Below are 23,455 nucleotides of genomic sequence, written 5' to 3' on the forward strand. Positions count from 1 at the left end.
GAATCCCCAAAAAAATATTTATTATGATTCTTTGGTAATGATATCAATTACCATGAATGAAACGTTTTGTTTTATTTATTCATCTTCTTGAAGAATGAATGAAGAACCCTTAAGAGCAATGATGACTGAAGGTATGTTGGTATTGGATGAAGGAGTCACTGGAATTACAGATGCATCGATTACATTAATATTCTTTGATCCTTTTAATTTTAATCTTGGTGAAAGTGGTGATGTAACATCTGATCCCATTCTAACACTAAATAAAAAAATAAAATAAATAAATAAATTAGTTTGTATGTATATATTTGTTATTTTTCTTTTCTTTTTTGTTTTGTTACCTTCCATGTGGATGATAATCAGTTAGAGAAGTAGCACGAATATGTTTTTCAAGATCTTCCAAAGATTGAACAGCAAAACCAGGTAAGAATTCATCACCTTGAAGATACCCTCTTTCTAAAAGTTTAGATTCAATCATTCTACAAGCTTTTAGACCATCTTGAATGACATTGATATCTTGTTGTGATGAAAGATAGTTTTTGTCGACCAATGGAACTGTGAAACTGGTGGTTGTTGCATTTTCAATTTGAATGGAACCAGAAGATTGTGGATAAACCAATTCAACAAAACAAATGAATCTATTACCACCCATGAAAGGTCTAATATCTGGATTAAGAATCCATTTAATCTTTTGACTACCATTATTGTCTTCTGGTTTTGGACCATAGATAACGTAGCCGTCGGCAGCTACATCATGTAGAAAGGCTGATGGAGGTATATGACTATATTGGTCGCTAACAGATGCTCCTAGAATATAGGAGAACATATGGTCATACAGATTCTTACCAACATATGGTGAATGGAGTACTGGTTTGATGCCAGCTCTACGGAGTGATTCCCAATCACCGATACCAGAGAATTGAAGGAACAGTGGAGAATCGTATGCACCCATACTAATTACGATTTGTTTTCTAACTTTGGCATAAATGATACGATGTGTTGTTTTGTCCAAGAGATAGACACCTTTGGCTTCAACCATTGCCTTTTTCTTGTCAACTTCTACGTCCAACTTTAGTGCCTTTGTACCTTCATAGACATCAAGATTGGAACGATCGGCAATGATATTATCTACAAACTGACCATACGATGTTTGTCTCTTCCAATGACCGGTTCGATTGTCAAAAGATTGTGCAAACCTTCTATCCAAGAATAAACCAATTCTGGTGTCAATCTCTTCACCATAGGTATATCCAACGTCTTGGAGTACTTGTTTCATCTCTGGTAGGAATACACGGTCCTTGTCATTAACACGTACATTGAATGCCTTGTTGAACAATTCACTATCGACCAATGGTTTAATGGATGTGTCAAAGTCCCATTCCATGTCACCACCACAATGTTCTACCCAAAGGTCATAGTCTTCCTTTACACCAACTTGAAAGATCATAGCATTGATCATACCACAACCACCCAAACCAACACCTCTTCTCAACTCTATCGATCTATTATGAGTATTTGATCGAGGAGTTGAGAAGAAAGACTTTGCATAGTCTGGCTGATAATTAAAGATCCAGTTGTCAGACCATCCATTTGGTTCCCAGATGAGTGGATGTTGAGGATATTTACCTTCCTCTACCAATAAAACACGGTTAAGTTTGTTTGCCGATAGCTTATTGGCAACTACAGATCCCGATGTTCCTGCTCCTAATATAATATAATCATATTCTACTGTTTTACTAATCTTTCCAAATATTGATTCATCCTTTTTTGATTGTTGTTGATCTGATGCTGCAGATGATGATGATGATGGTATACTATCAGATTGAATATATCCAAAATATAAAAATATAAATAATAATAATAATTTCATTCTAATTTCTTTCTATTTTTAACGCTTAACACAAATCAAAATGTTATTCAGGATAGGCGGTTGCGACGGTTCAAAAAAAATATATAAAAAATTGTTGTTATTAAAAGAGAGATTTGAAGTTCAAGCATTTTTTGTGTAGTTTGCAATTTACAGGAACGATGGAGATAGATACACCTTGTTATCTTATCAATATAATACCAAACATTATTTTATATAAAATAATAGAGTACATTAAAGATAATGTAGATCTTATATGTTTATTGTTGACTTGTAAAAGGTTATACTTTGATATTCTCAGACAACAACCACAACGTCATCTTGCATTCAAAGGTATTGGCTTTTATAAATGGAGGATTGATGGTATACATGAAGTTTTAAACTTTAATCTATTATCATCTTTGACTAGATTTCACCTAGGTGCATTCAAATCATTATTTGATAATGCTCTAGCTAATCAATTGGTCTTGTTGCACAATGAAACTAATCTAGATAGTGATCGTCGTCTCAATGATGATTATAGTGCATTAATACAACATACAACAAATCAAATAGATAATAATAATAATAATAATAATAATAGTTATCCAATAACCAATGTAACAATTAGACCATTCCAAATTGATGATGAAGATACACCACAACATCAACTATTACAATTACAAGAAGGAATATTTACAGATATTCCATCAACAACTAAAACATTGGTATTACGTGGCTTGGAAACTAATCATCTAGATAAAGTGTTGGCTACAGTCGTCTCCAATAATAATAATAATAATATCAATAACAGTCAATTGGAATCATTAGAGATTGTATCAACAGAATTTAATGAATCAACTGCCATCTTGGTTGAAAGGTTGATTGGATTGAAAAATATATTCCTTCACTATTGTCCTCATATTTATATCCCATCAACAACTGAATCACTTGTCATCTCCTCTAATATGGATCGTCATCAACCTTTAAATTTAAAGACCCTTTTTAGAAATTTATCCTCTTCCTCTTCATCCCCATCCTCTTCAAATCTTACAACACTAGATATCTCTAGTATCGATATATTGGATGATATTAATCAACCCAATTTATTACCACCAACATTAAAGACTTTACACATTAAACTATCACAACCACCACCAATCTCATTATTTCCACAATCACTACGTAATCTCTTTATTAAATATTCACCACTAGTGAAAAATGTAGAAGAGGAAGAGGAAGAGGAGACACCCTTTGCAATTATACTTGACCATTTGAAAGGGCTTAAAAAGCTTTCATTAGATTTTAGTTCAAGAGGATGTAATCACATTAGTCTACCTTTAAACCTATCAGTATTAAAGTTTCAAATGTGGACGACAAACCTCAATAACATCCTTCCATCTGGTTTAACCAAACTAGAAACAGATTTAGACTCACTTTTGTTGTTTGGTGACCACCTACCTCTACATCTCAAGAAACTTATAATCCCTAGTGCAGAGAGACCTATACCTGTAGGTCTTTTACCATCGGGATTGCTTTATCTAGAGATATTCTTTACTGGAATAGATGACAACATTCTCGCCGGATCGTTACCACAAGGATTAGAGTATCTCCACCTTTTATCCTACATAGGTCCAATCAACTCGGACATTATTCCAAAGTCTCTCAAAACACTAAAGTTGGAATTCTGCCAACCCGATTTCGACGATGATGATTTGTCAACATTCCTACCACACTTGGAGAGACTAGAAATTGTTGGCTCAACCAAACCACTTCCCACTATTTATCCTTCTTCTCTTAAATACTTTGATGCTCAATTTGAGGAAAGATATTATATTCCAACCTCTGTTGAACATCTAATTTGTGTAGCCAATAGCACAAAATTGAAGGATGATATCCATTCTTCCTCTTATTCACTAGATCCATTTAAAAATATCGATTTTATAAACAACAACAATAACAACGACAGTGATACAAGATCAAAATTAAAAATACTTGAATATAGAGTTGACATTCCCAATGGTAATCATTTTAGTTTAAAGTTGAATGAACTTGTACTTAGAAAGGATGTAGAGGAGTTATTTATTTTCAATTACAGTGATAGTTCAACATACGATTATCAAATCAAAAGAATCGATCATAATTATGTATTGATGGTAAACAAAAATACACTATATGGTGGATTGATCAACATTACAGACAGGTTCTACTTGGACAATGATAGAACCCAAGAAAGAGATTTATATCTTCATTTTATATCACAACCAGATAGTTTTGTTATTATTCAACAAATAAGTAATAATAAAGATCCAACAACAAATAAATAAATAAATAAATAAATAATCCAAAAATATATTATTATTAAATATTATATTTTTATCGATGTATGTGGAGGATTACGACTTTTACACAGAGTAGGAGTCCGAAAAAGAGGAAGAACTTCTTCTTTGGTCGACCGATTTCGGTTGGAAAAAAAAAAAAAAAAAAAGAAAAAAAAGATCTTTGTTGTGAACCAACTTTTAAGGTTTGAGGGGTTATTGTATTCTAATAATAATAATTAGAATAGTTTTATCTCTTTCTTTCTATCTCTTTCTCTGTTTTTAACAATACAACAAATCTAATTGATATACCTAATACATACTCATACAAATAAGAAGAAGTAGAAAGAAAGATGAATAAACTAACGTTTATATTTTTACTCATATCGTTGGTATGGTTGGCATCGATATTGGTATACCTAACTAGAAATCAAGGTGGTGAAGGTGCAACAGGTGGAGGTCCGACTACTTCCCCAGCTACTCTTCCTACCAAAGAGGTATTCCATTGCGAACATATAGATGCTGTTTACACTTGGGTAAATGGTAGTGACCCAATTCACATTGAAAAGAGAACTCAAAGATCTGGGTATGTAGTAGATTATGGAGATAATACTATAGAGAGTGCAACTTATTAACTTGCTCTCATTTATTTATTTATATATTACAGTAATAGCAGATATTCACAACCAGGTAACAATAGATTCAGAGATTTGATGGGTTTGAAATACAGTTTAAGAAGTTTGAAAAAGTATGCTCCATGGATTAGAAGGGTACATGTTGTTGCCGACGACCAATATCCTTCATGGTTTGATACAAATAACGATGAGATTAACTTTATCTTTCACAGAGATTATTTCCCAAATGTGTAAGAATGAAAGAAAAAAGAAAAGAGAAAAGAGTTATTGTGATGATGACTCATCATCAAATATTTGATATTTACTGACTATATATATTTCTAATATATTTTTATAGTGAAGATGTACCAACATTTAATTCTAATGGTATTGAAGCCAACTTTTTCAATCTACCAGATGATCAGGTAGCTGATTGTTTTATTTATTTTAATGATGATATTTTTGTTGGATCACCAAGTATGTTGCGATAATAATCATGATCATTCTTATGATACATTGAGAGCTAACAATTATTTATTTTTAAACACTTTAGTTGAACCAAAAGATTTTTGGGATCCAGTATATGGTCAAGCAATTTATAAATCATCATGGACAGCACCACAATCAAAAGAGAAACAACAAAATATTTGGCATGCATCGGTAGCCTATACCAACGAACTTTTAAATAGAGAATGGGAGGTTGACAATTCAAACAGACACTATGCTTCACATGGTGCCAACTTTTTCAACAAAAAGATTTTCAAAGACATGCAACAATTGTTGCCAGAGGAATTCAAGGCTACTGCCCGTCATCCATTCCGTACTGCACAAGATGTCCAAGTTCCATTCCTCTACCTTCAAATGGTTCAACGTTACTATGCCACGTTTACACCACGTGCCATTAATCACTATGCTCTCATTCAAGACGATCTTTCAAAGATGAAGGTCGAATATAAAAAGATTCTCGATCGTCGTCCAAAGACTGTTTGCCTCAACGATGGTCTCTCTGTCGACAATCCAAATCAAGAAGTTATCGATGAATTATATATAATGTTTGAAACTTTCTTCCCAGAGAAACCTTCATGGGAATTGTAAAACATTAACTAAACACTAAAAGTTACACTCCTCTTGGTTTATTAATCGATAACCGCCACCACCACCACCACCATTATTTATACATATTTCGCAGCCAGCCATAATCATGATTACTTTTTAAATGTTATTTTTGGTAATCATAACTTTTTTAAAACAAATCAATTTAACTGGTACTTGTTTAAATTAATAATAAATAACTAAACTATTTAATAATAATAACAAATTCGGAACAGCATGGATAGACAACTTTTAAGGATTGAATTGATTTAAAAAAAATGAATAAGATTTATTATTTTAAAACATTGAATATTTGTTGCGACGAGATAGTAGCGAGTAGGGGCCATGGATCAAGTACACCTCAGGGTACTTAAAGATCCACTGCAGACGTCGACTGGTTGTTATATTTATTTATATCTGCGTCAGTCTCCATGACGGAGAGATAATGAACTTTCTCTTTTTACAATAGTATATACACAAATTAATTGGTGTTGTTTTATCCACCTTTAATCATAATTTCAGAATATGACTTTGATTTACTAATCCATGACTATATAAAAGGATAAATTAAATGTTAATAACCAAAAAGTAATCAATAGCTAATCCGATCAACTTTACTATTTCTAAAATATCAACATGAACCGATCCGTTTGAACCACCAATAAAATATATTTTGTTACCCAATGTACATAAACCTGCACAGTTCTTATTTGATGGAGAGTTGATTCCTTTTAATGGATGCCATATATTGGTGATTGTGTCAAGGTAGTATTTGGAATCTGTCAAAAAACTATTATAACATCCACCAAACAATAAAAATATATGATGTCCAACGGCGAAAAATGAAGAAAAGGTTGTCATTGTTGGGGATTTGTAACATTTAATTTCTTTCCATTCTAAAATACAACAACTGTCATGACCAACATGGTCGTCAATCTCTAATTTAAAGAGTTGACTATTTCTATTGACCCAACTTTTAATTCGATCCCATACACCTCCACCATAGATATAAATAGTTTTTCCAACAGATATCATTGAATGGCCTGATCTCGGTGAAGGTGGTGATAAACATTCAATCTTTTCCCAAACCATAGTATCTATAAAATTAAAATAATAAGTTAAAAAAAATATAGAGAGAGATAGAGTTGCCTTTTTCTTCTTACCTGTATGAAAAACATATAAATCATTTAAAGGTTTAATTGATTCATCTGATCCACCAAAAATATATATATCCTTTCCAATGACAGTTGAAGTATGATCAGAACGAGAAGATGGAATAGTTCCAGTAGTTTTTAATGGTTTCCAAATAATGCGATCCACACCATCATCTTTGTTGGATTGATAAATCATTAGATCCATAGAGTTTGATTTAATGGTATGACGAGGAAGAGATAAAAACACACAAGAATTTTTAGAAATGGTACGTAATCCACCAAATACAAATACACCAACCCCAGGTATATAATCGGCTGTATGTCTACAAATGCCAATGTCCAACTCTGCCATTTCTACAAAACAATGATCCGATACCTCTTTTTTAATGATTGGTTGATTCATTTTAAATGTTGGTTCCAAAGGATCAACAATGATAATATCCGACTTTGCAACAGCAGTATCACAATCACTACCACCAATCACCATAAACTTTGTTTTACCTTTTTCCTCAGAGGAGATTATCGTTGTCGATGTATGACAATATCTTTGCAATGTTTTAGTTGTTGGTGTTCTTTTAGACCACATCATTGAATCTAAATATTTTAAAATGTTAATAAAAAGACACAGACAGACAGACAGACAGTAATTATAATTATGATTCCAAACATACCGTTTTGATTTAATGATACATTTTCTACAAAATAATTTAACCAATTGATATCTGGTTGGTATTGTTTTGATAGTTGATCAAACAATGATGATGATGACGACGATGAATTACCAGTATTGGAATAGTTTGGTATGGGGATTCTATTCATTTGATCAGGGATCATATGATTCAATGCAATCATCTTCCACAATGAATTATTTCTACTACATCTATAGAGTAACCTAGATACTCTTGATATTGAATTGATAATATCAAATGGATTACACATTGATATGATATAAAGTATTAATTCAATGGGTTGATTTGTTAAAAGATCTTCATTATCATCATTGTCCACAAGTTGTTGTATATCATTATTGAGTATGTTGTTATTACTATTACTACTACTATTATTACAGAGTACAGATTTTATTTCCATTTTCTCTCTTTCTCTCTCTCAATGTCTATCTATGATTTAAAATAAATAACATTATTACTACTACTTCTTATTATTAGTTTTATGTTAATATTTATTGTTTGTTATCGCTTTTATAGTGCAAATCAACTGATTTTTAAACCCTCACCCAACCCAACCCAACCGTTCATTTATTTTGTTTTAATATTAAAAACAGGTAGGTAGGTAGGTTGCTAGCAGCTGTAAGGAAGAAGGATTCACCTGTTGATTGATGATGTCTTGTGGACAAGTATGCTTTAATTTACCAGGCCAGGTCAACAGGGTTGCAATGCCAAAAAGATCAGCTGATGATTAAATAAATATAAAAGTCTACTATATCATGCTTTTGCATCCAGTCTTCTTAAAATGATTAAATGAATCAAATCATACACCAGCAGAAAAGAAATAAATAATCTCATCCTGTGTGTTAAGATTAACACTGTAGTTTCGGCACCTTGAATTTTCGTGTGAAAAAATACGCTCAAAACAATTCATTTTTTTCTTTAAAAGCAAGCAATGATCAAGGAATGAATGAAAACCCATACTTTAAATATCCTAATCGCTGCTCCCTCTGTCTGTCTGTCTGTCCGTAGTTACAACAATTGTATAACTAAAGTTTAACATACATCATAAAGTTAACATCAACAAACTACTACTACTACCACAACAACAACAACAACAATAAGATTCGAATAGACACTTTTTAAAAGAAGAAGAATAGATTTTGTGGTGGAAAGAAAAGTAGAGTAGAGAGCAGAGTAAAGAATAGAATGTCAGATATACCTTTAGGTTCTTTAAAGAATAGTGGAGGTTTCTATTATGAAACTCCAGGTAATGATAGCACTGATGAAAATCAACAACAACAACAACAACCAATATTATCACAATCAACACCAGCACAGTCAACATCAACATCTGGGCAATATCAAACCTATCAAATAGTAAACTCTAATTCACCTGGTGCAATATTATCAACATCAGTTGATATACCAAATAGTAGTAATAATAATAACAATAACAATAATAATAATAATAATAATAATAATGGACCAAGAAAGAGATTACATCATTCACTTGATCCAAATGCATTGGATGGAGATGAAGGGTCACAATTATCATTATCTAGAACAATGGCAACACCAGATACACCATTGACATACAAAGACTATGGTATTACCGATGATACTAGTGCATTAGAGGCAAGAAGAACCATTCAAAATCATATGTTTGGTTTCAGACCTTTCAAATCGAAAATCACAAAAAAGAATATCGATGATCATTCACCAGAGGTTAGACAATTGTATTTGGATGGTGGTCCAACAAGTTCATACAGAGGTATCAATACTATTGGCAATTATGTTTATTCTATCTTTTTTGGTTCCCTTTTATATTTAATATTTGTTTTATTATCCTTTATTTTAACGTATGTAAACAGAAATATTGAATATTAAATCAACAACTATTTATTAATCTCTCTTTTTTAATTTCTTTTATTTTTTAGAATAACATATTTTGGATTCCCATTTGCAAAGATATTATGGGATATGAAAGGATTTGTGTTATGGCCTTTTGGTAAATACTTGCAATTGGCATTGAATCAATATGCATCGTTGGGTGGTTCAGATATGGATGGTGAAAAACAACCGTTGAGAGGTACCAGTAGAACTTCATATGCTTCCTTGAGTAATCCAATCAAGGATAGATCGAGTCTATCAATCAATATTGGTCGTGTCCTTTACTATCTATTGGCAGCTCCCATTCTCATTTTATTCCATGGTATCATAATGGCATTTACTTGGTTGATCGTTGTTATGATTCCAACCTCTAAAATGCAATCTAAAATTCTTTGGAATCTTTTGGCAAATCCACTTTTGGTTAGACAATCCATTTCACCTCGTTCTGATTGTCAAATCATTAATTTCCCTGTTGAAGCTATCAATCGTATTTATTATAAATATACTTTAAATGGAATGAATATTTGTTTGGTTAGTATGTATATAGAAAAAAATACAAAAAATATAATTAATTATTATTATTACTTGTTTCATTCATTATATTAATCTAATTTTTTTTTTTTTTTTTTTTTTAGATTTATTACCATTTGTAATTTTATCATTAATATTTGGATACTTTTTAGAACATGTTATTCATCCAGTTGTTATATTCCTTTGTTGTATATTATCGACCATTCCATTGTCCTATTATAATGGTATGGCGATTGCTAGTTTATCGGCACAGACTAGTTTTGCTGTCGGTGCTTTGATCAACGCTAGTTTTGGATCAATCATTGAGTTGATTCTCTACATTGTCACCATCAATGGCCAACAAGAAGAGGTTGCTCGTTCAGCCCTGACCGGTGCACTTTTGGGTGCCATGTTGTTGATTCCAGGTCTGTCGATGGTGATTGGTGGCATCAAACACAAGGAACAAAAGTTTAACCCAACCGTCATGGGTGTCAGCACTGCCTTGTTGACGGTGGCTGTTATCGGTGCGTTTGCACCAACCATCTTTTACAAGATCTATGGCAACTACTCGCTCTCGTGCACTGGTTGTACCGATGTGACTGGAGCTATGAGTTGCACGAATTGTGCCTATGTTCAAAGTGACTTGGATGACGATCCCGTCTACACTGGTAAGGCTCGTACTCTTATGTACATCATCTCTGGTACATTGCCCGTAGCCTATCTCGTCGGTCTCTTGTTTACACTAAAGACACACACTCACATCCTCCATCCAATCGAAGACAAAAAGGAAAAGGGTCATGGTCACAATAGCAACGGCGAAGCATCTGTTGAAAGTGAATGGAGCAAGAAACAATGTATCATTGTCCTTTGTATATGTACCACCATGTTTGCTTTGGTCTCTGAGAAACTCGTCGAATCGATCGATCCAGTTGTTCAACTACTCGGTCTCACCCACGAATTCCTTGGTGTCACCATTCTAGGTATCATCCCATCCGCCGCCGAATACCTAAATGCCATCCAATTTGCACTCAACAATAACATGCCACTCGCACTTGAAATTGGTGCATCAGCTGCCGTCCAAATCACTCTTTTCCAAATGCCAGTATTAGTATTTATTTCTGCCATTTTAAATCATTTGTAAGTCAAAACAAAAAAATATAAATAATAATAATAATTATAATAATCATAATTTCATCGATATTAATTATTCAATTCTTTTAATATTTATAGGAGTAGTAATGGATCATTTACATTGATTTTCCCATTAATTGATTTCTTTGCGGTATTCTTTGGAGTGATTGTAATGAATGTTATTTTCAGTAATGGTAAAACCAATTATTTCATTGGTTCAACTCTTTGTATTGTTTATTTAATCATTGTATTTGCTTTCTTCTTTACTCCCGATTCTTAACATTTATCAAAAAAAAAAAATAAAACTTTAAAATACATACATACATATTTATATTATAATAAATAATCATACACAAAAGAGTGATCATTATAAAATTAAATTTCATTCAATTCCACACATTAATATGTGCACATATTGATGACCTGTTGTTTTTGTAGAGGAAGCGTCTTCTGAAGGTACCTTTTGTATTGTTTTCGCGGTGTGAGTCAAAAATATCAAAAGAAGCTCATCTGGCTCTTCTCTTTGTATTTTTAGGGGGTTTTTTACAACCTTTGGGAGAAGCAAGTTCCCGGGCTGATAGTCAATCGAGAATCAACCTGTTCAAGATATTCTTCTCTGATGATTCAATTTAAAAATGAAATTCCAAAGAAAATTGGTGATTACACAAAGCAATAGAAAAACATAAATAGTTGGTCAATAGACTCTTTTTAAATCATTCAATTAAATCAACAACCAAGCAATCAATCAAATATAAATAATTAACTTATTTGTTTTATAACTCATATATATTCTAAAATGTCACAACCAACTTTTTATTATGTATGTTGCGAACTATAGATGAAGTAGTTAGACCAAACTCATATTCTTTTACTAACCAATCAATCTTTTTAATTTTTAGTTTAACGGAAGAGGAAAGGGAGAAGTAGTACGTCTCTTGTTAACCTTTGCAGGTGTCTCATTCAAGGATGTTAGAGTAGAGAATATTGATGATGCCCTTAGAGCTCGTCTCCCATTTGGTCAAATTCCATTCTTTGAAGACAATGAAATCGAATTGGCTCAATCCGGATCAATCATTAGATACGTCGCTCAAAAGTACAAGATTGCTGGTGACAATAATGTAGATATTGCCCATGGTGATGCCATCATTGAATCAATCTGGGATGTCTTGACTCCATACTGGCAAACAAAGGACAACGAAGAAAAGTTCAACAAGTACAAGACTGAAACTATTCCAAAGTTTTTAACCAGATGGGAAGAATTACTCTTGAAAAATGGTGGTAAACAATTTGTGTATGTATAACAAACATTTAATCATCAAATAATAATAATGGTATTTTATCATTATACTAATCCATATCAATTTATTAATACTATTATAGTGGAAAATCATTAACATCAGCTGATATTGCAGTCTTCCATGCCATTGATCATTTGAATTTCTTAAAGGTATACCAACTTGAAACCACCAAGTACCCAACTCTTTCTGCTCTCTATACTACTGTTTCTGAAGTACCAGCTTTGAAGACTTATTTGGCTGCCAGAGCTACTGATTCAAAGTTTTAAATCAACAATCATAGTAGAGTGTATAAAAAAAATTAATTTAAATAAATATAAAATATATATATATTGTCAATACTAAAGTAATGTGTATCAATATATCCTGGGTATGATGATGACCAGGATACTTTTCAATACCACTTTTAAATATTTAATTGTCTCCGAATAAGATACTAATTTAGGGACTTGTTGGGAAAAATAAATATCTTTTTCCAAAGGGGATTTAAAAATTTATTTTTCGGTTCAATCAATGTTGCATTGTTCGAATCTCATCACCTCTTCCCTCCTCCTATCGGACTATAGATGCATTGTAATACATTGTGTAATAATAGTCGTATATATATATAGGTAGAAGAGGGTGAAGGAGAGGAATGAGCATAGAAAATATTAGTCACAATCATACAGAGAAATCACCTCTTTTAAATGAGCAACAACATGTATCTTTACCAATCAATAATGATGACAGTACTGCGACAATAACAAAGACACCATCAGCTACACCTACAACAACCCAAAGAAAAAGAGTACTTTCATTAGACACTGTTAGAGGATTAACTATATTTGGAATGATGTATGTAGTGTAGTAAACATTGATAGTATACTGTCATGTGTCTCTCTCTCTCTAACTTTTGTATTTAAATATATATATATAGCTTAGTTGATAATCAAGGAGGACCACAAGTTATTTGGCCACTTCTTGAAACAGAATGGAATGGACTTTCAACAGCCGATTTAATCTTTCCATCTTTTCTCTTTATTTGTGGTTTCTCGGTCGCTTTGGCTTTAAAATCGGCAAAGAATGATATTAAAAGTAATTATTATTATTAATCACATTTAGAATATATGTGCTCTCCTTTTCTAATATTATCTCTTTATCTTTTTTTTATTAGCATGGTACAATATTATAAGAAGAACATTATTATTGTTTTTTATTCAAGCATTCCTTAATTTAATGGCACATAAATTCGTATTTGATAGTTTTAGAGTTATGGGGTATATTATGTTGGATGGATCATATGTGAATGAATCATTTACTAATTTGATTTATTTCATTATTTAGAGTATTACAAAGAATATCAATATGTTATTTTGCATGTTGTTGTAGTTTCTTGTTACTACCACTTGTTGGACAAAGAATATTTTTAGTTGCTTGTGCTGCCATCTATCTATCTGTGATGTATGGATTAGATGTTCCTGGTTGTGGTAGAGGTGTTCTTACTCCATCTTGTAATGCTGGTTCTTATATTGATAATTCGGTTCTAGGTGCTAATATGTATGTGAAACTTAAAACAAACCTAGTTGTTGTGGTATACCACAACAATATTAATGATTTAATTAATTTTTATATTTATTTATTTCCTATTAGGATTCATCCAAATGATCCAGAAGGATTATTATCAACATTTAGTGCATTTATAACAACATGGATGGGATTAGAATTAGGTAGAATATTTACCCGATTCTATAGAAAACATGATTATGCTCATTTGAATATTCTAATTCGTTGGATTGGTATCGCAGTTGTATTTGGTGTGACTGGTATTGCATTGGGTGTAACAAAGATGCCAGTCAACAAATTAATTTGGAGTTTTAGTTTTGCTCTGATTACAGTGGCCTGTGGATCACTTTTAATTAGTGTAGCATACTATCTATTAGATGTCGTTGAATGGAGTCCAACTGTCAAACGTCATATTGAATTCTCTATTCAACCATTTATGTGGATCGGTATGAACCCAATATCAATCTACACTCTGATGATCTTTATTGAAATCATATTTATGTTTTATCTTCACACGTCTGATGGAACGTCGTTGTGGACGGCCATCTATGAAAAAATGTATCTCACATGGCTACGTAATGGCTATCTTGCTAGTACTGTCTTTTCACTTGGTTGGTTTGCATTCTTTGATTTCATTGCCTTTTTAATGTTTAAATTTAATATTATCATTAAATTATAAAATCTAAACTAAATAAATATTATTTATTATTTTTAAATTTAACCTCCTCCTCCTCCTCCTCCATGAATTATTTATTAATAATGATAATAATATTATTATTATCTTTCAACACAAGATGTGATTGTTGTGACGATGCAATTGTGTTTTAGAATCATTAGGTGTCCAATAAACTGGGTTTCCAATTTTTGTCGCCTCGTCATTCTTCCCAGATTTAACCATCCTTTTTTATGATTATTCTAGTGAAAATTATTCTTTAAGCATTTTTAGAATAAGAATTTAATTATATATAGCAACAAAGGGTGATCGATTTGAGCATAAACTCAAACAACACAACAAACATTCTCTTATTTTTACTTTATATATAGATAATTAAAAGGTAATACAAACTAAAACATTTTATGATTATCTATCAATAGATCGTCGATGTAGATTTGCTTGCTATGCTCTCTGCTGTGCAACCCATCACACAAAATATATTTGATAACACACTCACACAATACCCTCCTTCATCCACAAAAAGAAAGGAAACCCCTTATTATCAAAGGTTTATATTATATTCCATACTAAATATATATCTCTCAATCTCTTTATCTCATTAACAAATATATTATAGTTTTTTTTTTACTATCAGTATCAGTACTAGGAGATAATACAATCACAGTCGTCAGTAGTGTTATCTTTTAAATCTAAAATCAATCTAGAATTAGAATAGTTCATTAACTCTTCATCCTCTTCATTTTTTTCCTCTTCATCCACTTCTACTTCCTCCTCCTCCTCCTCTTCTTCTTCTTTTAATTGTTAAATACATATACATTTTTTCATATGTAATCTTCGTTTATCCTCTTCTTCCTCTTCATCCATCCTTTTAAAAAAAAAATCCTCTTCATCCTCCATCCATTATTATATTATTCTATATAGATCATGAACATATTACTATTATTATTAAGTTTAATAATTGGTTGTTCAACTTTAGTAAATGGACAAGTTAATTGTGTCACTACACCTAGTGACAGTAGTTGTGTAAACTATCAATATCCAATTCAAAACATTACACAGGATATTGGATCGTTGTGTGGACAGATGAAATTCATGGCACTGTGTGACATTCAACAACAATGTCAAACGATTGACAGTCAATCGGGTGTCTGCAATCCATTCTCAATCTTGGCAGACGGTTGTCAAGCCGATATGCCAAAGATGGGTGGTTGTAGCAACTACAACAGTCTCTGTGGCAATGGATCGGTCGTCCAACAATGCACCAAGTACCAAATGATTCCATCGCTTCCACAAACCAAACAACTCTCGCAATATGTCTATAGCATTTGCACGTCGATGAACATGGATGCCTGTTCGCAATGCACCATTCCACCAACCTACTCTATGCTCCAATGCGACGTCATGAATGTCTACACTCAACTCTGTCAGCAGATGCCAGACATGACTGAATGTGCTTCATGGAAATCAATGTGCGAACCAGGTACCCTCCTCCAAACCAGTTCACTCAACACTGTCTATTGTGAGCTGCCAGTTGGCGAGCAGATCCCATTGATGCGTATGTTTTTCCATACTGGCATTCTCGACTATATCTTGTTTGAAACTTGGGTGCCACGTACCAGAAACCAATTCATTGGCTATTGGTTTCTCATCTTTTTCGCCGCCATCATTTTCGAGTGTGAAAAGACTCTCCGTTCAATCCTCGAGAAACGTTGGGAAGCCGAGAAACAACTTGCCAGAGACTTGGATATCAACTCGAACGAATCTCTTGTCAGCAAGGGTATTTTCAAAGGAACCTATCCAACCTTTAACCTAAAGGTTGATCTACTCAGAGGTTTCCTCCACGGTTTCGAATTGACACTCTCCTACCTTTTAATGTTGGTTGCCATGACCTTTAACGTTGCTCTCTTCTTTGCTGTCATTGCCGGTACGATAGCTGGTAACGTTGCTGTTGGTCGTTACCGTAGTTTTAAACCAAAAGTAACTTGTTGCGATTAAATTAAAAATCTCTTTCTCTCCCTCTCTCCTCCTCCTCCTCTTCATCCAAACAACCCAAAAAAAACAAAGAACAAGAATAATAATAATAGAAATCCAATCCCCATTTTTTATTCTTCTCTCTATTTTTTAGATAAACCAAAAGTCACATGATGCGACCACCATCAATCCAAAAACCAAAAGTTCTTCTTCTACTACTCCTCCTCATCAAATTAAACAAGAATAATAAAATCATCCCAAACAAATCAAAATATCTTGTGAAATTTTAGAATAAAGACATGAATTTAAAGTAGAAGTAGTTTCATTTTCATATTTGTTTAATTAAATAATGTCATCATCATTACAACCAGGAGTACATAAAACAGCACTTGGATTTCAAAACAATTCAGCTCAAACCTATGTTAAAGGTAGACCAAGTCTTCCATTAGAGACTATTGATTTTATAAAGAACAAGTTTAATCTAAAAGAAAATAATATCATTGTTGATTTGGCATCTGGTATGTTTAACATATATATATATTATATAGTTTTAAAATTACAACAAAAAGGTAACATTGACTCTATCTATTGTTGAATGATACACTCATGTAGGAACTGGTAAATTTACAGAATTATTATTTGGGTATGGCGGATTTAATAATATTACTTGTGTTGAACCAAGTGCTGATTTTAGAGATGCTTGTTCACAAATATTACAATCGATTATTGATAATACAGAGGATCAAGATACAAGAGAAAAGAAACAATTCAAGGTATTAGATGGTACAGCTATATCGATACCATTGGCCGATAACTCTGTTGATGCATTATTTGCATCACAAGCATTCCATTGGTTTGCCAATGATGATGCCATCAAAGAGATGGTACGTGTACTCAAACCAGGTGCACCATTAATCTTGGTGTGGTGTGAAGCGGATCTAAGCAACCCAATGGTTAAAGCTACCACTGATATCTATCGAGTCAAGTATGCTAATCTCGACGACCCAAATCCACAATTCCGGTCGTATGAATGGATTAAGGTATTTGAGCAACCAAGTGAACAAACAAAGTCACTCATCAATCTACCATTGGGTAGTGACAAGACATTCAAGATGAACCATCATCTTACCAGAGACACTCTTCTAGCACGTATCTATTCTATCTCTTTTATATCTCTACTGTCAGATGACCGCAAACAAGAATTGAAAAAAGATATTCTAAATGTCATTGACACTTTAAAAGATTACAAAGATAAAGAATCATTTGATTGTCCTTATCGTGTTGAAATTTATTTTACTACTAAAAAGTAACAAAAGTAAAAGTAAAAAGTAGGTAGTATTAATATTACCTGCCCAATTAATTAATTAATAAAAAAAATAAAAAAAAAGAATTTAAAAAAAATCGGGAGCAAGTCGAGTCTCATCATTATTAGTCACATGAGTTCAGATCTTTAGAACAAGACCATCCCCCATACCCATTCTTCCAACTACACATTCTTTGCTTTATACAATTTGTAGTTTAAAAAGAGAGAGATAGATAAAAGATGATAAAGAATACAGTAAAGAGTCTAGTTGGTATCTCTTCAAGAAATATCAACTCTGCTGCATTGTGTAGCCATGTAAATAAATCATCATTCATCACAAAGAGACAATATGCTACCCTTTCTACTCCTTCTAATGCTGCTGGTAAGTGAAAAACAAAGATACACACAAACTATAGTTAGTTTACTTATATATTCTCTATTATTATTACTTTAATGTAGAAATGGTTCAACCAATTTATTTAGATATGCAAGCAACTACACCAATAGATCCAAGAGTATTAGATGCAATGTTACCTTTATATACTGAGAGTTATGGTAATCCTCATTCAAAGACTCATCAATATGGTTGGACTTCAAATGATTATGTAGAAAATGCAAGAGAAGTATGTAGTAGAAAGATAAAGAAGACAAAGTAGAATAACATATCACTCTTTCACGTACACTTACTTACTTACTTTTTATTTTATTTATAGCAAGTATCAAAGACAATTAAAGCAGATCCAAAAGAGATTATATTTACATCAGGTGCAACTGAATCAAATAATATAGCAATTAAAGGTGTTGCAAGATTCTACAAGGAGAAAAAGAATCATATCATCACTACAGAGACTGATCATAAATGTGTATTGGATTCATGTCGTCATTTAGAGACTGAAGGATTCGAGGTAACCTATCTAAAGGTGAAACAAAACGGTATCATTGATTTGGAGGAACTTGAAAATGCAATTACACCACAAACTAGTTTGGTCAGTATCATGGCCGTCAACAATGAAATCGGTGTCATTCAACCACTCAAAGAGATTGGTGCCATCTGCAAAAAGAAGGGTACCTTTTTCCACACTGATGCAGCTCAAGCTGTCGGCAAGATCAAGATGGACGTCAACGAGATGAACATTGACCTCTTGTCTATATCTGGACACAAGTTGTACGGACCAAAGGGTATTGGTGCCCTCTACCTCCGTCGTCGTCCACGTGTTAGAGTCGAGTCAATCATTAGTGGTGGTGGACAAGAACGTGGTATCCGTTCAGGTACCCTCCCATCGACATTGATCACTGGGTTTGGAAAGGCATGTCAAATTGCAATGGACGAGATGGAACGTGATAAAAAGTGGATCAAGTTCCTCTATGACCGTCTTTTGGCTGGTATCACTGCCAATATTACACACGTCAAGATCAATGGTGACGAGGAGCTTCGTTACTATGGCAATTTGAATATCTCGTTTTCCTATGTCGAGGGTGAGAGTTTGTTGATGGCCATCAAGGATGTCGCATGCTCTAGTGGTAGTGCCTGTACATCTGCCTCTCTCGAACCATCCTATGTATTGCGTTCACTCGGTCTCGAAGAAGATATGGCCCACTCTTCGATTCGTTTTGGTATTGGCCGTTTCACTACCGTCAAGGAAATTGATTACACTATCGAATTACTTTCAAAACAAGTTCAACGTCTAAGAGATATGTCTCCACTTTGGGAAATGGTTCAAGAAGGTATTGATTTGAAAACTATTGAATGGAGTCAACATTAAAAAAAAATAAAAGAAAAACAAATAAATAATAATAATAGTTATTTTTAAAAACTAAGAGGAATGATGGATGGATATATATATATTTGATTGTTTGTTTAAAAAGTCTAAATAGATCTGTTAATGGATCGGTGAATGAGCCATAAGGATTAGGTGGTGGCAAGTACCCAAATTAATTTAATTAAATTGTCGTTTTTCGGCACGGTTTACGACTTTAGATTTTCCGCCTTGCCTTCAAAAACAGTATCTATTTAAGGCTTTATAAATTTAACATTTTCATCATTCTTTTTCTAAATTAAAATTAGATAACCAAACAAATAATGACATTACATGCATCAGCATTAGGATATCATAATAAGAAAACAACAGATTCTTATTTAAAGGGTAGACCAACATTACCTGTTGAACTTGTTGACTTTATCAACTCAAACTTTAATATTGACCACGATGCTAATATCGTTGATTTAGCTTCTGGTATGTGTCTTTCTAAAAAAAAAAGATGGTTGAATATATAGCAAACAACTGACTCGTCCTATCTACTTTTTATTTAGGTACTGGTAAATTTACAGAACTAATGTTTAGTTATGGTGGATTTAATAATATTACATGTGTTGAACCAAGTCCCGATTTTAGAGATGCTTGTTCACAGATATTACAATCGGTTATTGATAATACAGAGGATCAACAAGTTAAAGTAAAGAAACAATTCAAGGTATTAGATGGTACAGCTACATCGATCCCATTGGCCGAATAACTCTGTCGATGCATTATTTGCATCACAAGCATTCCATTGGTTTGCCAATGATGATGCCATCAAAGAGATGGTACGTGTACTCAAACCAGGTGCACCATTAATCTTTGTATGGTGTGAAGCAGATACCTCATATCCATTGGTTAAAGCCACTACCGATATCTTTCACGAAAAGTACTATGATGGCTGTACACCACAATTCCGTGCTTACAAGTGGTTGAATCTCTTTACTAGTCCAAGTGAACAAACAAAGTCACTCATCAATCTACCATTAAACTGCAAGAAACCATTCCCAATGCTACCACATTTCAACCGTGACAGTCTTAGAGATAGAATCTTTTCCATCTCTTACATTTCTCTATTCTCTGACGAAAAGAAGAAACAAATGATGGATGAAGTCTATGCTGCCATTGACGCTCTACCAGAATACAAAGATAAAGAATCATTTGATTATCCTTACTTTGCTGAAACTTGGTGGACTTTTAAAAAGTAAACATATTAAATAAACACACACATTTTGTTGTTTGTCTTCCCCGTTTTGGGTGGGTAAAAAATTACTCGTTCGGCTTTTTTCTCTTTTTTTCTCAAACGAACGACAATTTGATTTGTATGAGCCAAGGTTCCTTTCTCTTATTGTATTCACATTTAAATTATATCTTTATTAGAGAGAGAGAAGAGAGAGATATGACTAAAGAGAATAGAGAAGCAACATTTCAAGATGATGAAGAAGATGTAGATTATCAATCAACATCGGGAGATGAGGAAGATGATGAAGACTATGAAGAGATGACCGAAGAACAAATGGAAGAGTTGAATAGATTATCATCAAATGTCAACGACCCATTTGGAAGTAGAAGACAACTTGCACCAGCTCCAGCTCCTGCACCAGCTGCTAGACCTGCTGGTCCAACCCTTGCTGAATTAATGGCAATGAATCTCAAGATTGAGTCTGATAAAAAGACTGCTGCTGGCAACGACCAAGATGAAGGAGAATGGATCGACGGTGAAGATATTGAAGGAGAAGAAGGTGAAGAAGGAGAGGAAGAAGAGGAACAAGAGACAATGACACTTTCACATGCAAAGAGAACAGCATCTCATCTAGTCATTGATACCAACGCTATCATTCAAGCGACCAGATTCGATTCACTCGCAAGAGTATTGTGGACCATTGAAGAGGTTATAGACGAAGTCAAGGACAAACGTTCAGTCGATTTTTTAGCCTCTCTTCCATACGAAATCAAAACCAAGGAACCTACTCCCCAATCGGTCAAGGCTGTCTTGGAGTTTTCAAAGTTGACTGGTGACTATCCATCGTTGTCGGCGGTCGATCTCAAGGTTCTTGCCCTTGCCCACACTCTTCACTGTCAATATGACAAGGCCGTCCCACTCCGTACCGAACCATTACCACTCCAAGTCAATGCACATGGTGTTGGAAAGAGACCAGATCAAATGTTACAAGATGGTGACAACAAGAAATCAACTACCACTACTACTACTACAACTACTACCGACGATAACAACAACAATGGTGAACCAGTATTCATCATTTCTGATACTCGTAGCAATGCAAATAGAAAGAAGAAATTAATCATCGTTCCACCAAAACCAGTCGTAGAAGAAAAGAAACAAGATAATAATGTAACATCATCAACAACAACAACAACCACCACAACAGATAATACTACTGCTGCTGCCACTACTGGAGACAGTGTTGACAAAAAGAAAAAGAAAAAGAAAAACAAGAATAAGAAAAAGAAGGCTCCAGTTGTTGTTGCTGCTGTTGCCGAAGAATTAGTTAAAGTTGATGAATGTTGTGATCATGGACATGATGGACATGATCATCAACATAAACATCAAACTGATAAACCAATTGAAACACCATCATCAGCTTCTTTATATAATAATACCAACAACAACCAAGAACAAACAAACAAAAAGAATAAGAAAAAGAATAGTTTAATGGTTAATTTGGATGAATTGACAGAGGATAAACCAATCGTCGATGGTAGAGCCATCCTCGAACAATTAAAGTTACAAAAATTAAAAGAAGAGGAAGAAAAGAGAAGAAATAAGCAAAAGGGTATCGATATGGATGGTGAAGATGGTTGGATCACCGAAGACAATATTCGTGATAAATTGGCTGCCGATGAGAATTCAAAGACTGAAAAGAAACATGTTCCAGTTGCTTTGATCACTTCCGATTTCCCAATGCAAAATGTTATGCTTCAAATGGGTCTCCATCTCTTTACCGTCAATGGTATGGCTATCAAACAAGTTAGTCAATTCGTATTAAAATGTTTCTCTTGTTTAAAGTAAGTTGGAAAAATAGCTAAATTGAAGGCAATATCAATATATTAATTGTTTCTATTTCTTTTTCTTTTTAGGACAACAATTGATATGAAGAGAATGTGGTGCCCACATTGTGGAAATAAAACATTGGTAAAGGCTATGAAATATATAGATCGTAATGGTAATGTTACCGTTGGTAAGGGGTCTGGTAGACAATATAACCTTCGTGGTAAAAAGTATAGCATTCCAAAGATGAAGGGTGGACAAAGACATTCTGATATTGTCTTGTCCGAGGAACAATATATTCATCGTATGAAGGCTACTGGCCTCTTTTACCGTAAACGTGCTCATGAAAGAAAGTTGGAAAAGGCTATGGAGTCGGGTGACCTCGAACGTTTTGAAACTATTCTTGGATCCAATCCAGGTAATGATGTAAAGGTTGGTTATGGAAAGATTAATCCAAACATTGCTAGAAGAAAGATTGGTAAAAAGAATAAATCCATTTTAAATAAATAAAATAAATAGAAATAATAGAAATAAATATATTTTTAAAAAAAAAAAAAAACAAAAAGTATTTATTTATTGTTTAAACAATGATACATGTATAATGAAAAGTTACATCTATATTATTACATATATAAATATATA

At 33.2% G+C, this 23,455-nt stretch overlaps 10 protein-coding genes across 10 annotated transcripts; 8 read left to right on the top strand and 2 right to left on the bottom strand.

The window, feature by feature from the left end:
* Nucleotides 1-75: 75 nt before the first annotated feature.
* DFA_02254 (glucose-methanol-choline oxidoreductase) lies at nt 76-1,867 on the bottom strand (the record flags this gene model as incomplete). Its single annotated transcript, XM_004366587.1, has 3 exons — nt 76-256; nt 339-804; nt 844-1,867. 3 exons carry the CDS (start codon nt 1,865-1,867, stop codon nt 76-78), a joined length of 1,671 nt encoding a protein of 556 aa, XP_004366644.1.
* Nucleotides 1,868-2,025: 158 nt separating this feature from the next.
* Nucleotides 2,026-4,170, top strand: DFA_02255 (uncharacterized protein; the record flags this gene model as incomplete). Its single annotated transcript, XM_004366588.1, has 1 exon — nt 2,026-4,170. One exon carries the CDS (start codon nt 2,026-2,028, stop codon nt 4,168-4,170), a length of 2,145 nt encoding a protein of 714 aa, XP_004366645.1.
* A 344-nt stretch (nt 4,171-4,514) lies between these two features.
* Nucleotides 4,515-5,870, top strand: gpt10 (putative glycophosphotransferase; the record flags this gene model as incomplete). The annotated part of the gene is made up of 4 exons (XM_004366589.1): nt 4,515-4,747; nt 4,829-5,026; nt 5,134-5,252; nt 5,329-5,870. The coding sequence occupies 4 exons, from the start codon at nt 4,515-4,517 to the stop codon at nt 5,868-5,870; spliced, it is 1,092 nt and encodes a 363-aa protein (XP_004366646.1).
* A 493-nt stretch (nt 5,871-6,363) lies between these two features.
* DFA_02257 (uncharacterized protein) lies at nt 6,364-8,110 on the bottom strand (the record flags this gene model as incomplete). The annotated part of the gene is made up of 4 exons (XM_004366590.1): nt 6,364-6,417; nt 6,450-6,964; nt 7,031-7,615; nt 7,693-8,110. The coding sequence occupies 4 exons, from the start codon at nt 8,108-8,110 to the stop codon at nt 6,364-6,366; spliced, it is 1,572 nt and encodes a 523-aa protein (XP_004366647.1).
* Nucleotides 8,111-8,895: 785 nt separating this feature from the next.
* Nucleotides 8,896-11,853, top strand: CAX1 (DUF307 family protein; the record flags this gene model as incomplete). The annotated part of the gene is made up of 5 exons (XM_004366591.1): nt 8,896-9,548; nt 9,627-10,114; nt 10,215-11,226; nt 11,320-11,447; nt 11,756-11,853. 5 exons carry the CDS (start codon nt 8,896-8,898, stop codon nt 11,851-11,853), a joined length of 2,379 nt encoding a protein of 792 aa, XP_004366648.1.
* Nucleotides 11,854-12,016: 163 nt separating this feature from the next.
* On the top strand, nt 12,017-12,784 carry DFA_02259 (uncharacterized protein; the record flags this gene model as incomplete). The annotated part of the gene is made up of 3 exons (XM_004366592.1): nt 12,017-12,040; nt 12,120-12,511; nt 12,601-12,784. The coding sequence occupies 3 exons, from the start codon at nt 12,017-12,019 to the stop codon at nt 12,782-12,784; spliced, it is 600 nt and encodes a 199-aa protein (XP_004366649.1).
* A 365-nt stretch (nt 12,785-13,149) lies between these two features.
* DFA_02260 (uncharacterized protein) lies at nt 13,150-16,728 on the top strand (the record flags this gene model as incomplete). The annotated part of the gene is made up of 6 exons (XM_004366593.1): nt 13,150-13,349; nt 13,432-13,589; nt 13,669-13,771; nt 13,839-14,051; nt 14,145-14,705; nt 15,684-16,728. The coding sequence occupies 6 exons, from the start codon at nt 13,150-13,152 to the stop codon at nt 16,726-16,728; spliced, it is 2,280 nt and encodes a 759-aa protein (XP_004366650.1).
* Nucleotides 16,729-17,053: 325 nt separating this feature from the next.
* Nucleotides 17,054-18,014, top strand: DFA_02261 (uncharacterized protein; the record flags this gene model as incomplete). Its single annotated transcript, XM_004366594.1, has 3 exons — nt 17,054-17,222; nt 17,253-17,273; nt 17,317-18,014. 3 exons carry the CDS (start codon nt 17,054-17,056, stop codon nt 18,012-18,014), a joined length of 888 nt encoding a protein of 295 aa, XP_004366651.1.
* A 233-nt stretch (nt 18,015-18,247) lies between these two features.
* DFA_02262 (cysteine desulfurase) lies at nt 18,248-19,770 on the top strand (the record flags this gene model as incomplete). The annotated part of the gene is made up of 3 exons (XM_004366595.1): nt 18,248-18,389; nt 18,467-18,630; nt 18,721-19,770. The coding sequence occupies 3 exons, from the start codon at nt 18,248-18,250 to the stop codon at nt 19,768-19,770; spliced, it is 1,356 nt and encodes a 451-aa protein (XP_004366652.1).
* A 317-nt stretch (nt 19,771-20,087) lies between these two features.
* On the top strand, nt 20,088-23,323 carry DFA_02263 (uncharacterized protein; the record flags this gene model as incomplete). Its single annotated transcript, XM_004366596.1, has 5 exons — nt 20,088-20,241; nt 20,319-20,461; nt 20,487-21,007; nt 21,184-22,830; nt 22,903-23,323. 5 exons carry the CDS (start codon nt 20,088-20,090, stop codon nt 23,321-23,323), a joined length of 2,886 nt encoding a protein of 961 aa, XP_004366653.1.
* Between the last annotated feature and the right edge of the window lie 132 nt (nt 23,324-23,455).

Source organism: Cavenderia fasciculata (genome assembly GCF_000203815.1).
Source record: "Cavenderia fasciculata unplaced genomic scaffold Scf_Dfasci-G-b-143d02.r1-5, whole genome shotgun sequence".
Classification (NCBI taxonomy): Eukaryota; Evosea; class Eumycetozoa; order Acytosteliales; family Cavenderiaceae; genus Cavenderia; species Cavenderia fasciculata.